Below are 21,989 nucleotides of genomic sequence, written 5' to 3'. Positions count from 1 at the left end.
GTCCATTTACTTAATTCCGTTTAGTTTAGTACAGAACGCTTCCATGGCGTCTTTGAAATAGATGAGTTACTGCAAGGTAATAAATTTTAAGGGAATGCAAAAGCATTTCAGAAAATGCCGTCTAGATAAATTCTAGGCTTATATTAAGAAATAATTTTAATAAAATTAACTGGATTATCATAACTTAGAATGTCAGGAAAATGCATTCTTTTTATTCAAGAGAAAAGAAAAATTTCTTTCCTCGTCATTTTTTTTAGCTTAAATTAACTATCTTTGGCGAAAAGCTTTCTGCCCACCATATCAATATAGCTTTAATTTAATCTTAGCCAATTTTGATAGAGTAAATTTTATCACACTTTAAAAAGTATAATTTTAAATGGCAACAGCATAATAAACATGGAACATTACGACTGGTAAATTATGTGCGCTAATTGGTGACATTCATTTGTGGATAAAAATTGTGACATTAGACGAGATACTGAGGATAGGTCAGGGCCAGAGTTTTATACTGAAATTTTTCTCGGTGGCGGTAGATAACTGGCGACCTATCTGATATATTTAAGTGGGTCTTGTCGCAATTTTTCTTCCCAAAGAGAATGTACAATTAGACAGTAGTTTTGAGATTTCTAATGAAACTAGAGTTCGGTGGAGTGCGCATTCCAATTTATAACACCCACATCAAGGGATAATAAGATAAGGACGGGAATCTTCGGGTGTAGAATTTGATTCTGGTATTTCTGGTGGATAAAGTAATATTTTAGTTTCGTTATCTCTACAGCTACTGTAAAGGGGCCATACTTCCTATGCGAAGGGTTTTACCGTGGGCGATGATGAGCTCAACCATAATTCCCAAAAGTTGTTTTTGCGCGATCGTAGTTTACTGTGACTAGGGATTGCAATACCGAATACCGGTATTTTGAGCCATTCGTGCAATTTTGTAATACCGGTATTCACAAGTTTAAATACCGGTTTTTCGGTATTTAAAATTTTTTAAATGGTCTCCACTATATGTTCAGGGATCGCCAACATAGCAAAAGAGTATACGTTTTTGTTTTTATGTCTCCATAACGGATGAAATTAATTAGCTAATGAATGAATTAATTAGCTTAATTAATTGTTTAAATCTAAATCAGCGAAACATGGATTATCCCTGAAAGAAGATATTGTATCCATAACGACTGATGGAGCAACAGTTATGAAAAAAGTTGGAAAGTTGATTGGTGCAAATCAGCAATTGTGCTATGCTCATGGAATTCAATTAGGAGTAATAGATGTATTGTACCAAAAAAATAAAGAACGGAAGAATCCAAATACTGTGCATATAGAAACTTCGGATTCCAACTTTGAAGAGAATAATAGTGAGAGTGATATTGACAATGGAGATAATGAAAATGTAATTGTTGAAAAAGATATTGATAGTGAGGATGAAATATTAACCCGTCAAGAATTGCTTCCTATAATTTATAAAGTTCGAAAAACCGTTAAGATATTTAAACGTCCCCCTATAAAAAATGACATATTACTAAAATATATACTAACTGAAAATGAAGCAGAATATATGTTAATATTACATTCTAAAACACGTTGGAGCAGTTTACTCCTAATGATGGAACGATTTTTGAAATTGAGAAATCCAATCCAAAAAGCAATAATCGACTTAAACCTGTAAAAATTTTTCAGATAGTGAATTCGACTTAATATCCAGAACAGTATCAGCTCTACTTCCAATAAAACTGACTATTGAGGTATTATGTCGGAGAAATGATAATTTATTAACAGCTAATGCAACAATACATTTCGTGTTGCAGTCACTGAAAGAACAGCACACGCCACTATCTGAAGAATTAAATATTACACTGAAAACTCGCACAGAAGAAAGGCATACCGAAATAGAAAATGTCTTACGGTATTTACATAATTATAATGATTTTAAAAATGAAAATGAAAAAGAAGGAAAGAAAATAACCAATTCAAATTTGATTGTTTATAGTAAATTTTCTTAAAAATTTTTTACCCACAAATCTATCCACATTCAGAAGAATTCGGTTCAGTTATCAAAGATTATGATGACACTACTGTCGATAGTGAAAGGAATCGTCTCTTGAACAAAAGTTAGAATTAACGATAAATAAAAAAAAATTCAACGAATCAAAATACAATACAAAAATCAGCTATATCCAAAAGCATCCGACGAGAAATCGATTTATTTGAACATGAGAGATTTAGAGGTAAATACTTGGAAAAAGTATATCGCGCATATCTAACAGTACTACCAACTAGCGTAGATGCCGAAAGAGTGTTTTCGACAACTGGTAATTTTAGCACAAAATAACTTCTCTGTCTTAATGACAGTACAATTGATGCATTATGTTTTTTTAAGATCACATTTCAAAAATTTATAATAGTACCACAAACTGAATAATGATATTTACACTTTTTTTTTGTGATTTAAAAAAATAAGATTTTCCTTTACTTTTTTGTGATTATATACTGTTTTAATTTATAAGTTACAAATTATTTTTTGTGATATTTACACTCTCTAACAAAACTGGCAAATAAAACAAAGAAACGCCTGTGTTTTCTTTCTTTTTCTAAAATTTCTAATACCGATATTAAAACCGGTATCCTGGTATTAAGATCTAAAAAATACCGAATACCGGTATTCAAATTTTGGTCCGGTTTTGCAATCCCTGACTATGACTAATGACTCTGGATCATATGTGAGGGTGAGGATAGCTATTTTGCGGTTTTAATTAAGGATTCATGAGCTTTCTCACGATATCGTCGAAATTATAAATTAGAGAACTCAGACCGGTGCTGGGGGGGACTGCTTAATTTGGTTTACTAATTATCTTAAATCTACAAATGACTTTCTGTACTTATATTAGAAAATAAAATAGATAATTTGAAAACGATTCATTTAAGGAAAAGCAACCAAACACTTAAGGGGCAATTTTCATTAGTCATATTTACCCAATTATTTTTATAAACAGATTTTCTAAAGAAAAAAACAGCAGCACGAAAGCATAATTTGATCAATAAAGGCAACTAGAAATAATAGTAATTTTTTCTATTCTTACAAAAAAGGTACACGGGAATAGAGTACATTCTAAATCTTTGACAGAAACACCCTTCTTGTATCTTGAATGAGGTAAGGCCATAACTAACACAAGAAGACACAGAAGAGAACACAAGAAGACGAGCATGGATCAGATCATCAAAACTCCAGCGTCCTGTCTCTCAGGCTCAACAGCGTCGGGCTGTTCTGAGAGAAAAACTCGGAGAAGTACCATCTTTGGTATTTGCGGATAGGACAGTTCTCGGTCACCTGGAGCCGCTGTTTGATGCACTGTTTGAGTTCCATCAGGGCGATGTACCGCTCGAACTGAAACACAGAAGGCTGTTAGTTTTCATGTGTGGAGATACTCTGATAGGGGATTTATCTAGTTAGCAGCGCCAATTAGAAAATTGATATATTGTGAAATCACTGACAAAGTTATAATCATTAAAACTATGCAGAGTTTGACTTTGACAGTTGCAGGGGGGCATTTATTTATTTCAAAATCGAATTGTTTTATAGTCTTTTGTTGAAAATACACGACTAAAATACTTTGAACATAATTAGTCATTTGGGAGCTGTAATTCTCTAAAGCTTTCTTTTACATAATTGCAGAAGTAGTCCATTTTATGATTATTTTGTTTAGCACTTTTAATATCAGACCAATTTGATGAATTGTCTAGGGTTTGGGATGAAGTTCATAAGAAAATGAATTGTAAATGTTTGCAAAACTCAAAAAGAAAAATATTACGAAATAAAGAAAGAATAAATTAATTTTAATTGTTTTTCAATATTTTTTGAAAAGTAAAGTGCCCTAGCTTACGTAACGATATATCGTGTTGGCATTTTTCACAAGTATTGCAAAAAACAATATATCATCGTCCGGCACTAAAAAGTTTAAAGGAATTAAACTTTCGCATAACTGAATGATAAGAATGTAAATGACTGAAAAACTCATTTCACACTTTATTTTCCTCGTAAACCTTCAGTATTTGAAATATCTCCGTATTCATGAATAACTTTTTGATCATGCAAATATCAACAATTTCATTTATTGAAACAACATAACGTGAAATACCTTTATCGAAATATGCACCTAAATGATTCTGTTCCATTCTCTAAAAGCTGATATTTGCACAAGCACATTTTAATTTTTTAAATGTTTTTTTTTATAATCTCCTTTTTTAATTATATTTTCTCTAGGCAGTTGTCATTGTTTTCAATCTTAAAGAAATATCACAACTGCATTTTTTTAAATCTTAAAAGATGTTTTACCTATCTTTCTGTTTCTAAACTAGCAAATTCTTTTGGTATTGGTTTTTATTTTATGCACCGACACCTGCTGTGGCGTTTTAAATAAAACAGAGCCATAACGGATACAAGAAACATTTATTTACAAAAAAAGTACATGGAGCGGTCGAGTTAATAGTCTACTACAGAGTCTCTCAGACTGATCAAAGTCGGGCTGTTTTCGGAATAGAACTGCAAGTACCACCTTCGGTACTTTCGTATCATGCTTTCATCCTTTAACAGTTGAGGGTTTTTTAAGAACTTCTTGTTATTCCAGACAGCGATATCTCGCTCCAGCTGCAAAAGGATGAAAGCTGTTAGTTTTCTTGAAAAAAGAAATTATATCTTTTGGATGAGTTAACAGCTTTAAAACTTAACACGAAAAGCTATAATAGCTTTCAATTTTTCAGCGTATCGATGGATTTTTAAAATAATGTTGTTGGAGTAAGTAAAAGCAAATATAAAAATTAAAAAGCTCGTTAAATTTTCAAAAAAAAAAAAAAAACTTATTAGCAATGATTAAAATAAAATTAGCTGTGGCGAGTATTTTTTTTTATTTTGTACTAGCCGCCTTTGGCGACCAGCCGGTTCGCCAGTATTACCGCTGGCTACAATTTTCAATTAAATATTTTAAGTAACTGGTCTCTTAATAGATTCTCAAACAAAACATTTTTAATCTTCAAATTTTGATAGTCATACCAAACTTATACTGTTGTTTAGATCGTTTCGTTCAATTTACTATATATATTTTCCTAATGTGTTGTCATTTCCGCTAAAACTTCAACCTTAATTTAAAGTGGAAATGCTGAAATTGTAATTAGTATAAAGATATTTTTTTAATGAAACCAAGCTTTTTATTTTATTTATCATTTTTATTGTTATTTATTTATTTATTGTTATTATTATTGAATATGAGTATTGCAAACAGAATCGCTCAATATTTAAGTCTTATGTGAACTACAAAATATTTTTCATAATTTATGTAATATCTCAAACAATAATTCAGCAAAAATTTCTCAGATTCAGCATAAAATTCAGTTTTTAGTTTTGCTTTCAAAAGGATTGACACGAAATCCATAAAAATATTTTGTTCCGGCCTATAAATATATTTCAAAAATTATGTCTAATGCAGTAAGGTATCATATTCTAAGAAATATTCTGGACAATTTTAAATTTTAAATAAATAAATGAATGAATGTTTCTATTTTCCATGATCAACTAAAACTTATTTATGAAGTTTTGAATGTTAAAAATTTAGAAAAACAACATTTTCATAATCTTAGGCCAATTAATCTTGAGAAACCTGCGCGCTGATTGGCGTATTTTCTTTGAAACGATCGATGAAAAATCTAAAATTATCCTTTTTTTATTGAATAGTGATATATAAATTTTCATAAATCAGTCAGTTTAAGTGATTGATTTAGTTGATTGGAAATTAACTCTTTTTATTTAAAATATTAGTGTTTCAAGAACATTTTGTTATTCGTGATTTCCACAGCAGAAGTTTTATGTAAAATCAAAAATTCGTTATTTATTAGAGCATTTATTGAATCAAGTTACATAAAATATAATCATTTTCCATTTAGACCATTTTAGCAGATCTGTGTCTTACTGAAGGTTTACAAATTAGCTGTGTGGCCCTGATTTGAATGGATATCCTGTTCATATTAAACAAAACTTGCCTTAAAATAAAACTGATTTATTGGATTAATAATATAGAGAGTGTAAAAGATCATAAAATAATTTTTCTTCAATTTATTTTTTAAAAAAATATTTCATATTTGTTTCATTTCCTACAGAGACATGCCGAAAATTATACTTCTGCAGATTTCATTTCCAAAAAGATTTAATTTATTTTTAGTTGGAGTTTTAATCAATGTGATGGCAACACTTTGAAAAAAGCTAATTTTTTTCCCATGAATGCGAAACGTGCTCGTGCAGCTTAAATTTTATTTTTATTTTTATTTTGTACAAAAAAAATTGTTGAAAAATATAGTTAAAATATTTATTTAAAAATTCATTAAAAATAGAAATTTAATTTTAAGGTTAAAACATTGGTATCATTTAAAAGATAAATTTTTGATCTTTAACTTCATGTAAAAATCTCTTTTGTGCGGTAATATTTTCGGAAGTTATAGCAGAAACACGCCAAAATTTCGCTTAATTTTTAAATAAATAAAATTCTAATTAAAAATTCTAAAAAATAACCCCCAGGTGCACATTCCCGGCCTCCAAGGTATACACGTGCCAAATTTGGTAGCTGTAGGTTGAATGGTCTGGCCTGTAGAGCGCCAACACACACACACACACACATTGAGCTTTATTATAAGTATAGATAAAAAGAAATCATATGATCGATATCATTGTAGTGATAATTTTTGATTTTAATAGCGATAAATAATATGATAAATTCTTTCTAACTGATTTTCTTAAAAAGAACTACATTATCAAGCGAGTATATTGACTAGCTACATAGCTACTTGAAATTCCAATCAAATATAACAAAAAAGTTGAAGCAATTTCGGATTTTTTTTCTTTTTTAGCACCTTTCTTTAAAGCAAAAAGACAAGAAAAAAACTCCAATTATGCTATTTTTTAAGATAGTCGGTCTCCTAAGAAAAGCTTTTAAATTTGTATAAAATGTCTTAAAAAATTTTCGCAATAAACTTTTGATCTCAGATATTGAAAAATCACGCTCCGTTTATGAGAAAAGAGTACCTATGCGATTAACTGCTATAATTAGGGATTGCAATACCGGTATACCGGGATACCGAATACCGGTATTTTGAGCCATTTGTGCAATTTTGTAATACCGGTATTCACAAGTTTAAATACCGGTTTTTCGGTATTTACTAGAAATTTTTAAAATGGTGTCCACTATATGTTCAGGGATCGCGAACATATAGTGGAGCTCATATCAAAATGTGCTCAAAGTGGGACATTCTTAAACTAAATTCAATCACATTCATTCACAAATCAAAAAACAAAATGCAGAACAAGGTTAGTAAAAACATTGCCACAAGACAAAGAAAGAACCTTTCATGAATTCATGACGGAAAGAACAGCAACAGAGGAGCAATGACGCATGGGCTGAGTGTCGAAGGAGACAGATAAAAAAAATTCACTGAATGTCCGAGTTAAGTGCAAATCAATATGATAAGTACTCAGTATGTGGACGAAAATGGAAATGCGTGTTTATCGTGCTCTATGGATGGGAGTTTGGAATTAGTGTTTCAGGTATCCATCGACGTTGACAAATCGTTCACGGAGATGGTATCATATCCGTTGAAATGGCGAGACACTGGTGTTAAGTGGAAGACAGCAGAGTGTGAAAAATGAAGGCCGGCTCTTCATCTGCCACATTCCTCCCAAGAAACTTTCTCTTGGAAGGTCCCTCTTAATTTCATTTATCTTAAAACAATTAATTTGAAGACGCGATAAATATTGCCCAATATATTGAAATTTCGAATTTTGCAGTATCATTACCTATATTTTTGATCACGGTCATTGATTAAGAGCCTCTGGTTTTTATCTATTATGTAAACTCACCATAATGGCTTCGGCTCTTATAAGGAGTTCTGCAGGGAACGGTCTGACAGAAGGTTCAGTGTACAGCTGGTGGATGACTCTCATGGCGAGGGGCCCCTCAGGAATGATATGTTGGAGCAAAATGGCACGTCCGAACCAGGACTTGATATGAAGATGAACGGTAGCAGGTCCGATCTGCAAATAAAACAAAAAGCTTTGATTACGTTAAACTGCAGCAGTTGTTTTTTTTTTACTTCCACTTGTACAAAGCACAGAAGATTATGCAATTCTCCGAAACTACATGATTCACATGAGCCGTTTTTCCTGAACCAAATGAATTCATTTTTGAAATTACTTCTCCCTGGTCACATGACATTTCAGAAACATAACAGTATAGGCACCTATTATAAGGAAATTTCACCTTAATGAGATACTATAATGTCTCATAATATGAGTGAAATGCACCACGGTTAATATGGCGGAAAGTGGAAAACTTTCTTACTCAAAAGAGTTGAATTTAAACATTTGAATTCCTGCCGTCAAATTACTGCATTTAGGATCAGATAACCTATGGACAAATGCAAGTCGTTGGGAAATTAAACTCTCTTTAAAATAATCCAATTAAAAGCAGGATACTCTGCTAAAACAGTTTGATTATGTAATAAATTTTTCATAATGATCTGTATTCCACGAAAAACTCTTTTTATTTATTCAGTTTTACGGCAAAGGAGGAATTTGGTTTCTGCTTTTGCTTCAATCCTTAACTTTTTTTGTATGAACATCTCAAAAGCGATTCATTTTGCACCATCATGTACAATTCCTTTTAATAATGATATTATTTCATTTTATACGAACTGTGAACGAAGAAGAACTTTTGAACTACGTTCTTTTAGGGGTCCGGAACCAACTGAAATTTTTTTTTTTTCATATCAAATTTTTTTATACGATGTAGTTTCTCGCCTATTATCTTTTCAGTTATTTGTAAAGAGGTTTGAGTAAAAAGTCATCCTAAAGTTGCTCTTCGTACGTGATCGAAATTTTTAAAACTATTTTTGTTGTTGAAACTTGTTAATGCCATTTAAAATCATCAGAAAGAAAAAAAATAGAATCTTCCGAATTATTTCAGTATACTTGCAATCAGTACAAATTTTTTAAGTAGCTTGTATAAGATATAAATTATCAGTTACAAATAAATTCTACAAAAACTGAAACTGTAAAGAGAAAAATAGCTCACTATTACAACAATTACAAAGCTTCTTATAATGGAATGAGTTCAATAGATTCCAGTGTACTTAGCACATAATTTTTTTTTTTTAAATTTACAAATCGACAAATGAAATGCGCCGTCAGACATCCGAGGAAACACGCTTAGAAAGTAAAAAATAATTTCAGCTACAAAAGCTGAAGGTAAAGAAACTAACATATTTGTCAGTATTCAGATGAAAATGCTTTTGGTAAAACTCATATCATGGCTATTCAATTCATTGTTTTACTAAACAGCTTTATTTAACATTATTTGTTTTAAGTTTCCAAAAATTAAATTTTGAAATAAATTTTTACTCACGTCTAAAAGTGCTTAAAGTGTTTAAATTTTGTACTCTTGGGTATTCTCTTGCGTGTTTCAATATGGTGAAAATTATTTATTTATCCTTGTTTCGAATTTATATTATTCGCAAGGAAAGACAATTTCTAACAAAACAAAATGAGGCAACTACTTAGTGTTGCTAGGCTGTGGGGGAATGCAAATTATTCTATCAAAAAAATTTTGTTCCTTGGTTGCCATTAATTAGGTTTAGCCATTATAGGTTTCATCAGATTCACTTAATTATTAGAATATTCACAAACATAAAATATCTACTCCAATAATAATGTATATAAATATGGACGCAGGGCAATTTGGAAACCATAATAGATAAATAAAAGACGAATAAATTTTCAAAAATATATTAAAATAAAAAATTAACCTAAAATTAATTGTGAATACAGTAGTTAGTTAGCTAGCTAGGTTATATTAACGTCCCATTGTAAAGCAACACTAGGGCTATTTTTGGGACAGACCTCGTAATTTTGAACCGCGGTCAGATGATGAGGACGACACCTGAGTTGGCAGCCCTCTCTCCACACGACACCAGCGGGAGGACGTTTGGCATGACGGATTTAACGTGCAACAGACCCTCTTACACGACGGTTCTTCGGTGGAATCGGGCCTCGAACCTGACACCCTACGGCTCACAAGCCGGAACCTTACTAACAGGCCACCGCGGCCTTGTGAATACCGTAAGAATGTGCTGAATTATGAAATGAATTGACCAGTTTATTAAAAGAGATGCCTCATAATGTGCGCTACTTTGGGCCGCAAAGTACTTAAATACGCCAACGAGGAAGAGTAGGATTTCAAGCAGCATTAATCGAATTAAAAAAATCACCCGGACTCATTCACCTGTTCAATGTCTATATCGAGTCTGCTGAAAGGAATGTGGTAGCCTAGAAAGGACGTGGTCTGCTTCAGTTTGATTCTAGCAATGTGGGGAACGTTTTCATCCCTCGTCCATTCGGGTTGCCAGTGGTGAGTCACGAAATTGAACCAAGAGTTGGTGTCCATCCAGTTGCCCCCCATAAACACGGAGGCAGAGTGGAGTTGTTTCAAGTGGTTAATGTCGGCGCCGTTTTCGGGGATTTCCTATAAAAGGAGATGACAACATGTTAAATGATTGCAATAGGTTACATATTATCCAAAAGTCAAACTAGCTTAAAAGTATAACAAACTTATGAGTCACTGAATCTTCAATGGAGCCAGTTCGAATGATTCCACAGCTAAAGGATGAATGCAGTAATGCATGTCATCCAAACATGCATCTGTGTCATTTAGTATGGACTTGCCTGTTTCTCTTTGTTTGCTCATTAATTAATCTTTTTCAGAAAAAAAAAACATTACTGTTTTCTCCTTGTTACACGTGAAAGAGTAAAGCAATTGTAAGAACTGCTTCAATTCTTTGAAAAATTCCGCCAAGTGTTGACATTCATTCTCGTTTATTTGATACATGACAAATATATGAAATTTGACAAATAGTCATTCCGCTAAAATTGAATGTCTGCATCAAATCGTAGTTCGAATTAGGTTCTATGTTCGTTTTATGTCGCTACCCTTTGAAACACAAAGAGAGCCGTATTGATGATCGAGGCCGTAACCAATGATAGAGAACGCCGAAAATGAAGAATCAGGTCAAATAAAAAGTCTTTCATGATTCGGAATGAACGAAATAAAGGCATACTCTTTTTAGTTTACGAAACAAATTCTCCGAACTGCAGAAAAATCGCCAAGTTCCGTCGCCAATAATTTTGCCTCTCTGAAGTATAAATAAACACAGAAGTTTAATTTAAAATAATGTGGTAAAAATAATATAGCATCATTTTGTGATAAGGTGTATTCATCAAAGTTGATTGACACGAGAAAATTTATCTTATTAATAATCGCCGTCTTTGGAGACTATTTGGGTGTTATTAACATTATGCCGAATAAATTTTATGAAATACTTCTTATCAAAACAGGGAAGGGGGAAGGGGGGAGATAAATTCAATTTTGATTTTTGAACATCTCCGAAGGGTATACTTTTAATTTCTAAAATTTGCATATATATCCCCTGTTATAAAAAAATAATTTTAGAGATTAGATGATTTAATTTTGAATAATTGAAGTAAAACTAATATTAGCAGCTCATACAATTTGAAATAATTAAAATCTATTCTTAGAAATAAATGTATTTACAAATTCTTATTACTAGCAGAAATACATGATTATATAAGGTGAAAGCAAATTAATCTGAGATCCTGCAGTGAACCGAAAAGAATCATAACATGTTTCTGAAAAATTGGTGAATAGAATGAACAAGGTTTGTAATATACTTTTATTTATGAGAAAATTTACCTTTAAACAGAAACATATTCACATATAATAATGTTGTTATAATTACACATATAATAATGCTTTTATGACTTATGGCACTTTGCAAGTCCGCTGACAGTTATCTGTCAGTGATTTAAACCAAGTGAGCGTCTCTTGTTTTTTCAGTAGCGTCAGCTAGGGCGAAGAGTACGATTTAACTACTTACATGCCCCACATTCGTTTGCACAATCCCTTTTTACATGTAGGTACATTCACACACCTCACAGATAGAACACAGAGGAAGAAGAACCATACCCAAAACGGGAATCGAACCCGGGACGCCCAGATCACGGAGAAGACATTCTACCCCTATGCCAGTACCCCGTCACAGAGAAATATATATCAAGGATATGCATTAAAATCTTTAATTTTATGAATATTTATAATTATAAAATATCAAACCCTTTTTACGATTCAGAGACAAAAAGAATATTATATGCTATCTTAAAAGAATTAATTATTTATAGAATGATATTGTTGAAATGTTCATTAATTTATGCTTTATAATTCCAACTAAAGGCACAAAAAATGTTCAATAATTACGAAATATCCATTATTAAAAAGATTATTACTATCCATTATCCGTAATTAAGAAGAATTTTGAAGTATATATCTTAAAATATATCTATATCTGACACATAATATCAGGGGTAGACATTAAGTCGATCGCGATCGACCGGTAAGTTAAGGAGTCATCCGAAAACATAGAGCCATCGCAAAAATTAAAGATCACCAAGATATTTTGGGATGACTCCTTAACTAAGACCTAAGATTCGCATACTAAAAGAAACATATTTATGGAACATTATATTCTCTTTATTACTTGAGGAAAATGAAATTTTTCTCCTTCAAAATGGCATAATTTTAAAAGCACGTTATTCAAAACATAAGAATAACTTTTGGAATCTAATGAACGTATTGTAATTTTTTAAAAGTTGCATATTATTTAACATCGGCCTTTGTTTCTACCTGCCTGTGTAAATCTGCATTTCCAACGATGAATATAATTAAGACAGCATATCGTTCCCGTCTCACAAACGACCACTTAGAATCCGGTGCAAGATTAGCAGTTAGCAATTATGTATATACCGAGATTTTGGTGAACAGCATGTAGCCAAAGTTTTCTATTAACTATAACGACGAGAACTAACTTCAGATAAAAATGTTTTATTTTTTAATGTATTTTGAATTTTTTGTTATCAAAGGCATCATTTTATATTATTATATTTATGGTAATTATTATTATGTTTGTAGTTATGTAAGAAAGTACATATTCCGTACTTATTATTAAATTATAATAAATATTGTAGACCTACGCCACGGGATGGACCATAACACCTTAAAAAATTAGAAGTAGTTTATACCCTGAAAATGTCTACCCACCTCTTCATTATATATATATATGTGTGTGTGTGTGTGTGTGTGTGTGTATGTATATATATATATATATATATATTATTAATAAAGTAGAAAACATTTTTTAGATAATAAACCTCTTACGATGGTTTTTCAGGAATCCTTTTTAAAAAAAGTATTGTAAGAAATACTTAGTACGCAAATAAACCTATAAAGAAAAAATGGAATTGACTTTGAATTTTGATTTTTTAAAAATACAACACCCACCTGTATGTGGCAGTGCACTTCGTGCTCCGTTCTTCCCCTGAACACCCAATCCCCGTTGCAGACTTCTTCCACCCTCGGCATCTCCCAGTAGGGTTCTTGTTTGTCCTTTTCGGCGTGGTGCCAGACGTAGATCATCCCGTTCGCTTCGTCCGAAGTCCATTTTTTCACTTTTACAGTTTCCGGTACAGGAGGCTCTGGTCGAGGATAAGATTGATTTAAGCTCAAACTTGAGTGGCAAATTACGACGCTTTTATTCAACTCCACGGAATAATTATGAATCGTGCAATTTTTCACTCTTCATTCAAGACTTTGTGGTGGTAGAATTCTGAAACTATGCACAATTGTGTGTTCCTGACGACAATACTACATCTGAAGATTTTTTCCGAGTGAAATCAATAATTAAAAGCCTTATTTCCTTTGCTTCCATTCAAATGTAAGCGATCGTTAAAATTTTGAACTATTTGCCTAAGCAAGAAATAATTTAAAATTTGCGTTATCTTATCTCTTTCCGCTCATTGAAGTATATTTAATAAATTATCAGCTGCTATTTTTTTTAATGTTTTTGTAGAGTTGTAATAAATAATTCTCACTATTAAAATAAAAAAATTAAAGCTTTTAATGATTTAAAAATAATTTAAATTACTTATTACCAATGAAGTTATTTTTATAATTTGACCATTTAAAATTTCAGTTATAGTTAGGATTCATGTATTAGAAGAATAAAGTTATCTTTTTGAGTAAAAAGTAACATATAAATTAAAACTATTTCTAAATTGTTAATTTAAAAATGTTCAAAAAAAAGAATTTTTTAAAAAGGCATTCAGTATTGAGTCTTAAACTTCTGGTTACGATGCAATAATCCCTTAGTATAATCGCTGAAATAGTGTCAACTTACTAGTACAAAAGTTCTACCAAATGTTTAAAGGCTCTTTTCTTGGAATTGGTAGGCTAAATTCCGCTTTAATATTTAAATAAATGAACCTCCTAAAATTATTTTAAAATTACCTTAAATCGCTTCTTGACCATAATTTTTCAATTCGTGTTCTCCCCTTATCAGTATAAAATATTTTTTTAATAAAAAAGTGAGATGACAAAATAAAGTACCAGACACTGAAACACTATACGATAAGCATACAGACTAATATTATACATATTATAGTATAGTATACCGATTAATATTATAAATTTTAAACAGTCTAAGAGCATATATATATATATATATATATATATTCCATTTTGCTTAGAATATTGCTCTCAATGCATTATACTCTTCACTATGTATTTTCGTTAAAAACGTTTTATTCTTTTAAGCACGTTTATACATGTTTATTCCTAAAACACTTTTATCAAAACTTTTATTACAAAATCCTAAATGCTCTCAGTATTATGAGAAAAGATACCTTCCGGTATTGAAACTCACTGTTTTCACTATCGCGTCCCCTCGTGCAACTTCCATCAATTCCGCTGGCACACCATCCATGGAAAGGGCACTCGATGGTGTTGCCACGTACAATGCCACCTGTCAGATCTGCTCCCAGATGAGGGCAGTAGGCATCCAGAACAAAAGCAGAGTTGTTGTCCCGGCTCCGGAATACACAGAAACGGTATCCTGGGAAAAGAAAAGAGTATTCTTTGTGAGCCAAAAAAAACAATGGATATTCTGCCAATCATTGGAAAACTGAATATTCTATCAGTAACAAAAAAGAAGGATAATTTCCCAATCATTTGAAGAATAGATATGTTCTTAATTATGAAATGGATATTTTCTGAAATATAGAAAAGAATAAATATTCTCTCAGTCACAAAAAAGAATTGGAAATTTTTCTGATAATGGAGTCTATTGAATCCTCTATGGACTCTCACCATCTGGTATAGGAATATTTTAAAATTTAAAATCGATAGGGCAGATATTTTTTATTTTCTCCTATACGAAGTATATAGAAAATATTGTAATCATCAGAAAATTCCAACTCGAGATTTTGACGAATCTCCACGTTTTTAGATCTCCCTCTGTTCGAAAAACACATTTTTGTCATTATGTCTGTCTCTCCATCTGTCTGTCTGTGACGAAGATAATTCAAAAACGCTTTAAACTAGTTGGGTGAAATTTGGTATGCGATGATTACACAAATTTGTAAATTTCATTCAAATTTTGAACTCGATAGCTGCAAAACAAAGAGAGTAAGGTGTTTACAATTCTATACACAAATTTAGCATCTATAGTGAAGAAACCTATTAAATATTGAAGCAAATCCAACAAAGAGTTACCTGTATGTCTGTCTGTATCTCAGAACACATGTAAACAGGATAACACATAGACTTAAGTACATCACATTTGGTATGACATTTTATGGCTATAAATGTAGATCTGTACCAAATTTTGGTTTGAATCGATTAGAAGAAAACGAGTCTAAAACACAAATTCGACTTTCAGGTATTATTTACCGGATGACTGGGATTTGTCGCCAAAAAATTCGCCAAGGCTCACAATGCTACATTTACGCATTTTTACTGAATTTTGCTAAATTGTTTTAATTTAATAGATATTTTCATGCCTAATTTCCTTTTAACTTATTTAAACGAGACTGAATATGAATTTAACCTCTTAATGAGATGAACCATCATTTTAATTCTTGTAAAAACGTGAAAGAAAAATACCCTGAGGAAATTTAAAAAGATTTAAATTGCTTCTTTGATTTGCAGATTTAAATAACAAAAAGGAAAAAGCTTTATGCATGAATATGATAATCATTCTTCGTTCCCAATAAAAGAATTATCCGAAGTTTCTCCAAATTGCTTGTTACGCGAATACAAATTATAATATGCTTATAGCTAAGACTCTAAAAGCATTCGAAATGCGATAGAAACTCGAAGATGTTTCTTTAAATCTTATCACATAACGTTCGTTAAGCCATTTTCTTTATCCGGATTGTTTCATAAATCGATAAATTACAGAAGTGGACAGTGTTTTTAATATTCCATGAATGAAAGACTACTACCCTCAGCTACAAAATTTTTCGTTATATACCGACTGCAATAAGCCATTAACCTGAGTGACATCACAGTTTTGTCTATAAAAAGGATTCACTTAAAATCGTTTCAATCAAAAGTAGTTCAAGTTGTAAGAACGTGGAAAGCTAAGAGGAAAAAATTGTCGGTGAATATGGTAGTAAGTATTTTTAAACATCTTAAGATAACTGTTTATTCCCTTTCGCCAATAGACAGGAATAAAAATTTTGAATCTTCAAGAATCGCTAAACTTAAGATGTGTAATAAACGGTAAAAGCATTGTATACTGTAATCACTATGATGACAATGCATCAGCGGCTAGAATGGGGAAAAATGACTGAATCATCAAATGCCAAGTCCGAAGATGAAATTCTTTTATTAAGTTTAATGGATGAAATTTAATATTTACATAGCGGTTTTCACCAAGTGTGGTCTATGGCCATCATAGCTATTCAATGAATGTTTGGAAGCAGGATTGCTTTGTAATCATTATGATGAATTGATTCAGGAATTGCATCCCCCCCACATCCTCAAATGAGGCAAATTGATTGAAAAATAAATTTTTTCGATCAAAATCCAAAAGTGAAATTGTTTTGTTAAGTCATAAGGCTGAGTTTTTCTCAAAGTTATTATAAGGATTTTTTTTTTCAGTTTTGAAGAGAAGTGGTCAATAGCCACCAAGGTCAGGATCAAGGGTATCTATTGAGGTTCATATTATGATGGAATGTCAAGGACAAGGAGAAAATCATTGTTTCCATGAACTAAGACAGGGCAAGGGTTCACTGGCTATGAAGGTTAGAGGGCTTGATGAAGAGATACTCTTTCAGCCGCCGACGTTTTCTTTGCAGAGAAGCGAAAGACACTGATGTTCTGTAAAATAAATCACCTTGACAACTGAAATGTACGAAATATTTGAAACTTTGATGGTCCCATATCCACCCAATAATTGAATAATTATCATGCCAATAATCACTGGGATTTGGGGGCGAGGGGAGAATTTCGGAGTTTAAATAGATGATCGCTGAAAGAAAGGTTATACAATTTAAACTAATTCAGTGGAAAGAGGCAAAAATATATCCTTGAAGCACTAATAATCACCCAGTCAGTTAGTCATTTTCGAAAGAAATAATTGGCTTTCAAGATAGCAAGCTTGGTGCTAAGAAGAAAACGTTTAGCTGTATCATTATACCTAATTAAATAGTTCCAAATATTACTCACCTTCAAAGTTAAAAAGAGGATTTGTAAATTTTGTAATAAAGAGGATATTATTTTCGGGTGATTTTTGGAAATATTGGATAATTTTTATGACTAATTGCGTATTTAATTGAAACTATATAAGAATTCGATAGTATTATTTTTTACATTTTTCTTTCTAGTTTATGTTATTTGAAAACTATAACATAAAGCAGGAACATAACATAAAGTCTGCTATTTTATTAATAAATTTAATTAATCTTACCAGATTATTTTTTATTTTCAGTATTTGAATCCTTCAATAAAGCCTAATCTCCTAAAAATTGCAAATTAAATTTAATCCGGTTACGAAATATTAATTAACGCATGATAATCAGAATTAAAAAACTATGCAATTCTAGAGTCAATTATTTTATTAATAAATTTAATTAATCTTACCGGATTATTTTTTATTTTCAGTATTTGAATCCTTCAATAAAGCCTAATCTCCTAAAAGTTGCAAATTAAATTTAATCCGGTTACGAAAATATTAATTAACGCATGATAATCAGAATTAAAAAACCATGCAATTCTAGAGTCAATTATTTTATTAATAAATTTAATTAATCTTACCGGATTATTTTTTATTTTCAGTATTTGAATCCTTCAATAAAGCCTAATCTCCTAAAAATTGCAAATTAAATTTAATCCGGTTACGAAATATTAATTAACGCATGATAATCAGAATTAAAAAACCATGCAATTCTAGAGTCAATTATTTTATTAATAAATTTAATTAATCTTACCGGATTATTTTTTATTTTCAGTATTTGAATCCTTCAATAAAGCCTAATCTCCTAAAAATTGCAAATTAAATTTAATCCGGTTACGAAATATTAATTAACGCATGATAATCAGAATTAAAAAACTATGCAATTCTAGAGTCAATTATTTTATTAATAAATTTAATTAATCTTACCGGATTATTTTTTATTTTCAGTATTTGAATCCTTCAATAAAGCCTAATTTCCTAAAAGTTGCAAATTAAATTTAATCCGGTTACGAAATATTAATTAACGCATGATAATCAGAATTAAAAAACCATGCAATTCTAGAGTCAATTATTTTATTAATAAATTTAATTAATCTTACCGGATTATTTTTTATTTTCAGTATTTGAATCCTTCAATAAAGCCTAATCTCCTAAAAATTGCAAATTAAATTTAATCCGGTTACGAAATATTAATTAACGCATGATAATCAGAAATAAAAAACTATGCAATTCTAGAGTCAATTATTTTATTAATAAATTTAATTAATCTTACCAGATTATTTTTTATTTTCAGTATTTGAATCCTTCAATAAAGCCTAATCTCCTAAAAGTTGCAAATTAAATTTAATCCGGTTACGAAAATATTAATTAACGCATGATAATCAGAATTAAAAAACCATGCAATTCTAGAGTCTGCTATTTTATTAATAAATTTAATTAATCTTACCAGATTATTTTTTATTTTCAGTATTTGAATCCTAAAATAAAGCCTAATCTCCTAAAAATTGCAAATTAAATTTAATCCGGTTACGAAAATATTAATTAACGCGTGATAATTAGAATTAAAAAACCATGTAATTCTAGAGTCTGCTATTTTATTAATAAATTTAATTAAACTTACCAGATTATTTTTTTTTATTTTCAGTATTTTAATCCTTCAATAAAGCCTAATCGCCTAAAAATTGTAAATTAAATTTAAAATAAATATTTTATTTCTTGGAGTAAAAATTAGCACAGCTAACAAGAAGTATTACTTATTATCCTTATAAATAATACGTCTGGAATATAAAATTTTCAGCAAAATAAACTTAAGGTAAATGAATTTCTCAAAAATTTAAATTTTGGTATGGTATTTTTTTCTATTTATTATTTTTCTCCTTCAAGTTAATTGAGAAATAACTTAGTTATCAAAGTTAATAATAAATAATATAACTTTTAGATAATAAGTTATTTATATTACTATATAACAAGTTAATAATACAGTTAATAAATAATATAACCTTTTTTTGAATAAAAGGTTGTTTTATAATAACATTTCTTATTTTGAAAGTTAACTTTATTTCATATTCAAAAACTTCATAAAAGTCGGTGTCTGTTTCTTTCCGTAATCTTTTAAAAGTATCCTCAGGTAAAAGTAATTCATCACTGTCAAATAAGAATAAATGAAAATTGCCTCAAAAATGCCCTTAATGATAACATGCTTTCCAACCTGCACTCCTCGTTTACAGTAGAAACTGGCTCGAATCCGGCCTTCCAATATAGAAGTTGTTGCCATGTTGAGATAAATTAGTAATGAAAAGGTTAATATACTGCAACTCAAGAAAAGTTTAATTATATTTACTTCCCGTTTTAAAAAGCACTAGGACTTTTTTTGGACTGACCTCGTCATTTTGAACCGCTTGCCAGACGACAAGGATGGCACATGAGCTGGTACCTTGCTATCCAAACTTCCACACCACATCAGTGGTAGGGCATTTGGCTCCCGCTGATTTAATGTGCATTGCAACTTAAGAATAACCGATCATTTCTAAACTGAACTAAAGCCACTATTAGGACTATCGGCAGAAAGTAGGAACAGAGTTTGAAGAGAAAGCACGGAATCTTACCGAGTGTAGTTGCTGCCACTACCTCCCCAGGGCACACCTCGCTCGATTCCACAACAGCTATCCAACCGTTAGGAAAGACGGGAGGCATAGATGCAGGATCGAGCGTCTCAAATCCCTTTCTCATTCTGTACCTGGCAATGGCTTCTTGTCTTTTGCGGTGATCAAAGCCAACTTCATAAAGGGTCTGTAAGGAAAGACATCAAAAGAATTTGTGTGCAATAGGCATTGTTCAGAACAAAATACTCTCCATTCCATCACTTGACATTTTCCTAATCTTAATATAAATTAAAATCATTGTGATTATGTATGTATATATGTGTGTATGTTCCCCGTAACCTCCTGTTTGAATTCAATCACATTTTGAACGTTTATTTTCTAAAACAACAGAAAGAGTACTCCCATTTCTCCCCCAAGTACAATACACTTCCGAGTATTCGGTTCGTGACTATCCGGCTTCCGTACTATTCAGTCTTGTTTTCTTTTATCGTAATTAATTGAGGAAGGCAAAGCATTACATTGGTAACGTTACCGAGGCATTGGAGGCGGGCGTCTGTTACGATCCTCCTACGGGACGTGCGCAAGCACAAGTTGTGACAGGAAAAGAGAAGCGTTCATCATTAATCAGTGAAAAATAAAAAAAAATCGGTTTAAGTTCCATTTTCTTAAGAATTAGTCCTACGATTTACATAAATGTTTTGTTTATATTTCCTGCATTTAAGTTGGGCACTACCGAATTTATGTTAAAATGTGAACAGTTCATATCGTTTAACTTACTTTTTCTTTAATCGATTCTTAAAACGTACAGTGCAGTATATAAACATATATAAACTACCAGTTCAGAACCTTCTAATTCAACTCGACACGTTACCGGCAACTGCTTCTATGATTCATCGGGCCGCATTCATATTCTACGTGCCTTGAGATAAATGGAGGGCTTAGTATTCAATAAGAAATTAGAAAATATGTATTATAACAGTGAGTTTTGGTATACAAATTTTGTCTTCTGGTATAGGTGGGCAAAAAAAATGAATTCATAGAATTCCGGCCTATCCGGTGTTTTTTTTTTTTTTGTTGTTGTTGTTGTTGTGTTTTACATGTTCTTTCACCACATTTGGCCGGATGCTCAAGAGCATAGTTCAAAACTTAATCAAATAATCATTTAATTCGAAATTAACCCAAATTTTGTCTTTTAAACCATAAACTAACTCTACAATAATTTTTTTTTAAATTTCATTAAAAAAATATGGTATAATGAAGGAAAATGTTTTATTTAAATACTTCACTGAAGAATGTTTTTATTAGTTTTAATCACTTACGTTGTAAATTAATTAGCAGAACGTGTGTAACTACGTGCATAGCAACTTCATCAAAGCGTAAAAGAGTAAAGTAGTTAACAGACATAAAAAAGCAAGATTAAGTCAATGAGTCAACTGATATAACAAACATTACACCTTTATACCTCGAAAAGTAATTAGATACATAATTATATATATGTGGATAAGATCATTCTTTTTAGTATTTAGGAATTTTGAAAATATAGTTATCCGTTTGTTAAAATTCCAAAAAAATTAATGTAAAAGTTTTTTTATTAATAATTATTATGACTTTTCTAATTATCATTATCTAGCAAGAATGTGAAAACGATGAATCATTCAAAATGACATGTTAGATTCGGCCTATCTATTTCAACATTTAATATCTTCTGGA

The 21,989-nt window shown here is 30.9% G+C and overlaps 1 protein-coding gene across 2 annotated transcripts in view; it reads right to left on the bottom strand.

Annotated features, from left to right (window-relative positions):
- Nucleotides 1-3,133: 3,133 nt before the first annotated feature.
- LOC129957125 (cholesterol 7-desaturase nvd-like) overlaps nucleotides 3,134-21,989 on the bottom strand; it is a 30,530-nt gene continuing 11,674 nt past the window's right edge. The window contains exons 4-9 of one of the 2 annotated variants that reach the window (XM_056069285.1): nucleotides 20,283-20,466; nucleotides 14,863-15,051; nucleotides 13,443-13,636; nucleotides 10,317-10,556; nucleotides 7,898-8,071; nucleotides 3,134-3,385 (exon numbers count right to left, since the gene is read on the bottom strand). In XM_056069285.1, coding sequence (XP_055925260.1) covers nucleotides 3,218-3,385; nucleotides 7,898-8,071; nucleotides 10,317-10,556; nucleotides 13,443-13,636; nucleotides 14,863-15,051; nucleotides 20,283-20,466 — 1,149 coding nt within the window. In that variant the 3' untranslated portion in view covers nucleotides 3,134-3,217. Of the gene's footprint in view, nucleotides 3,386-4,443; nucleotides 4,646-7,897; nucleotides 8,072-10,316; nucleotides 10,557-13,442; nucleotides 13,637-14,862; nucleotides 15,052-20,282; nucleotides 20,467-21,989 lie in introns of those variants that run through there. The other variant, XM_056069286.1, reaches the window with a different exon arrangement.

Source organism: Argiope bruennichi, chromosome 11 (assembly GCF_947563725.1).
Source record: "Argiope bruennichi chromosome 11, qqArgBrue1.1, whole genome shotgun sequence".
Lineage (NCBI taxonomy): Eukaryota > Metazoa > Arthropoda > Arachnida > Araneae > Araneidae > Argiope > Argiope bruennichi.
Note: the sequence above shows the minus strand (reverse complement) of the source record. Positions and strands in the feature narration are given on the sequence as shown.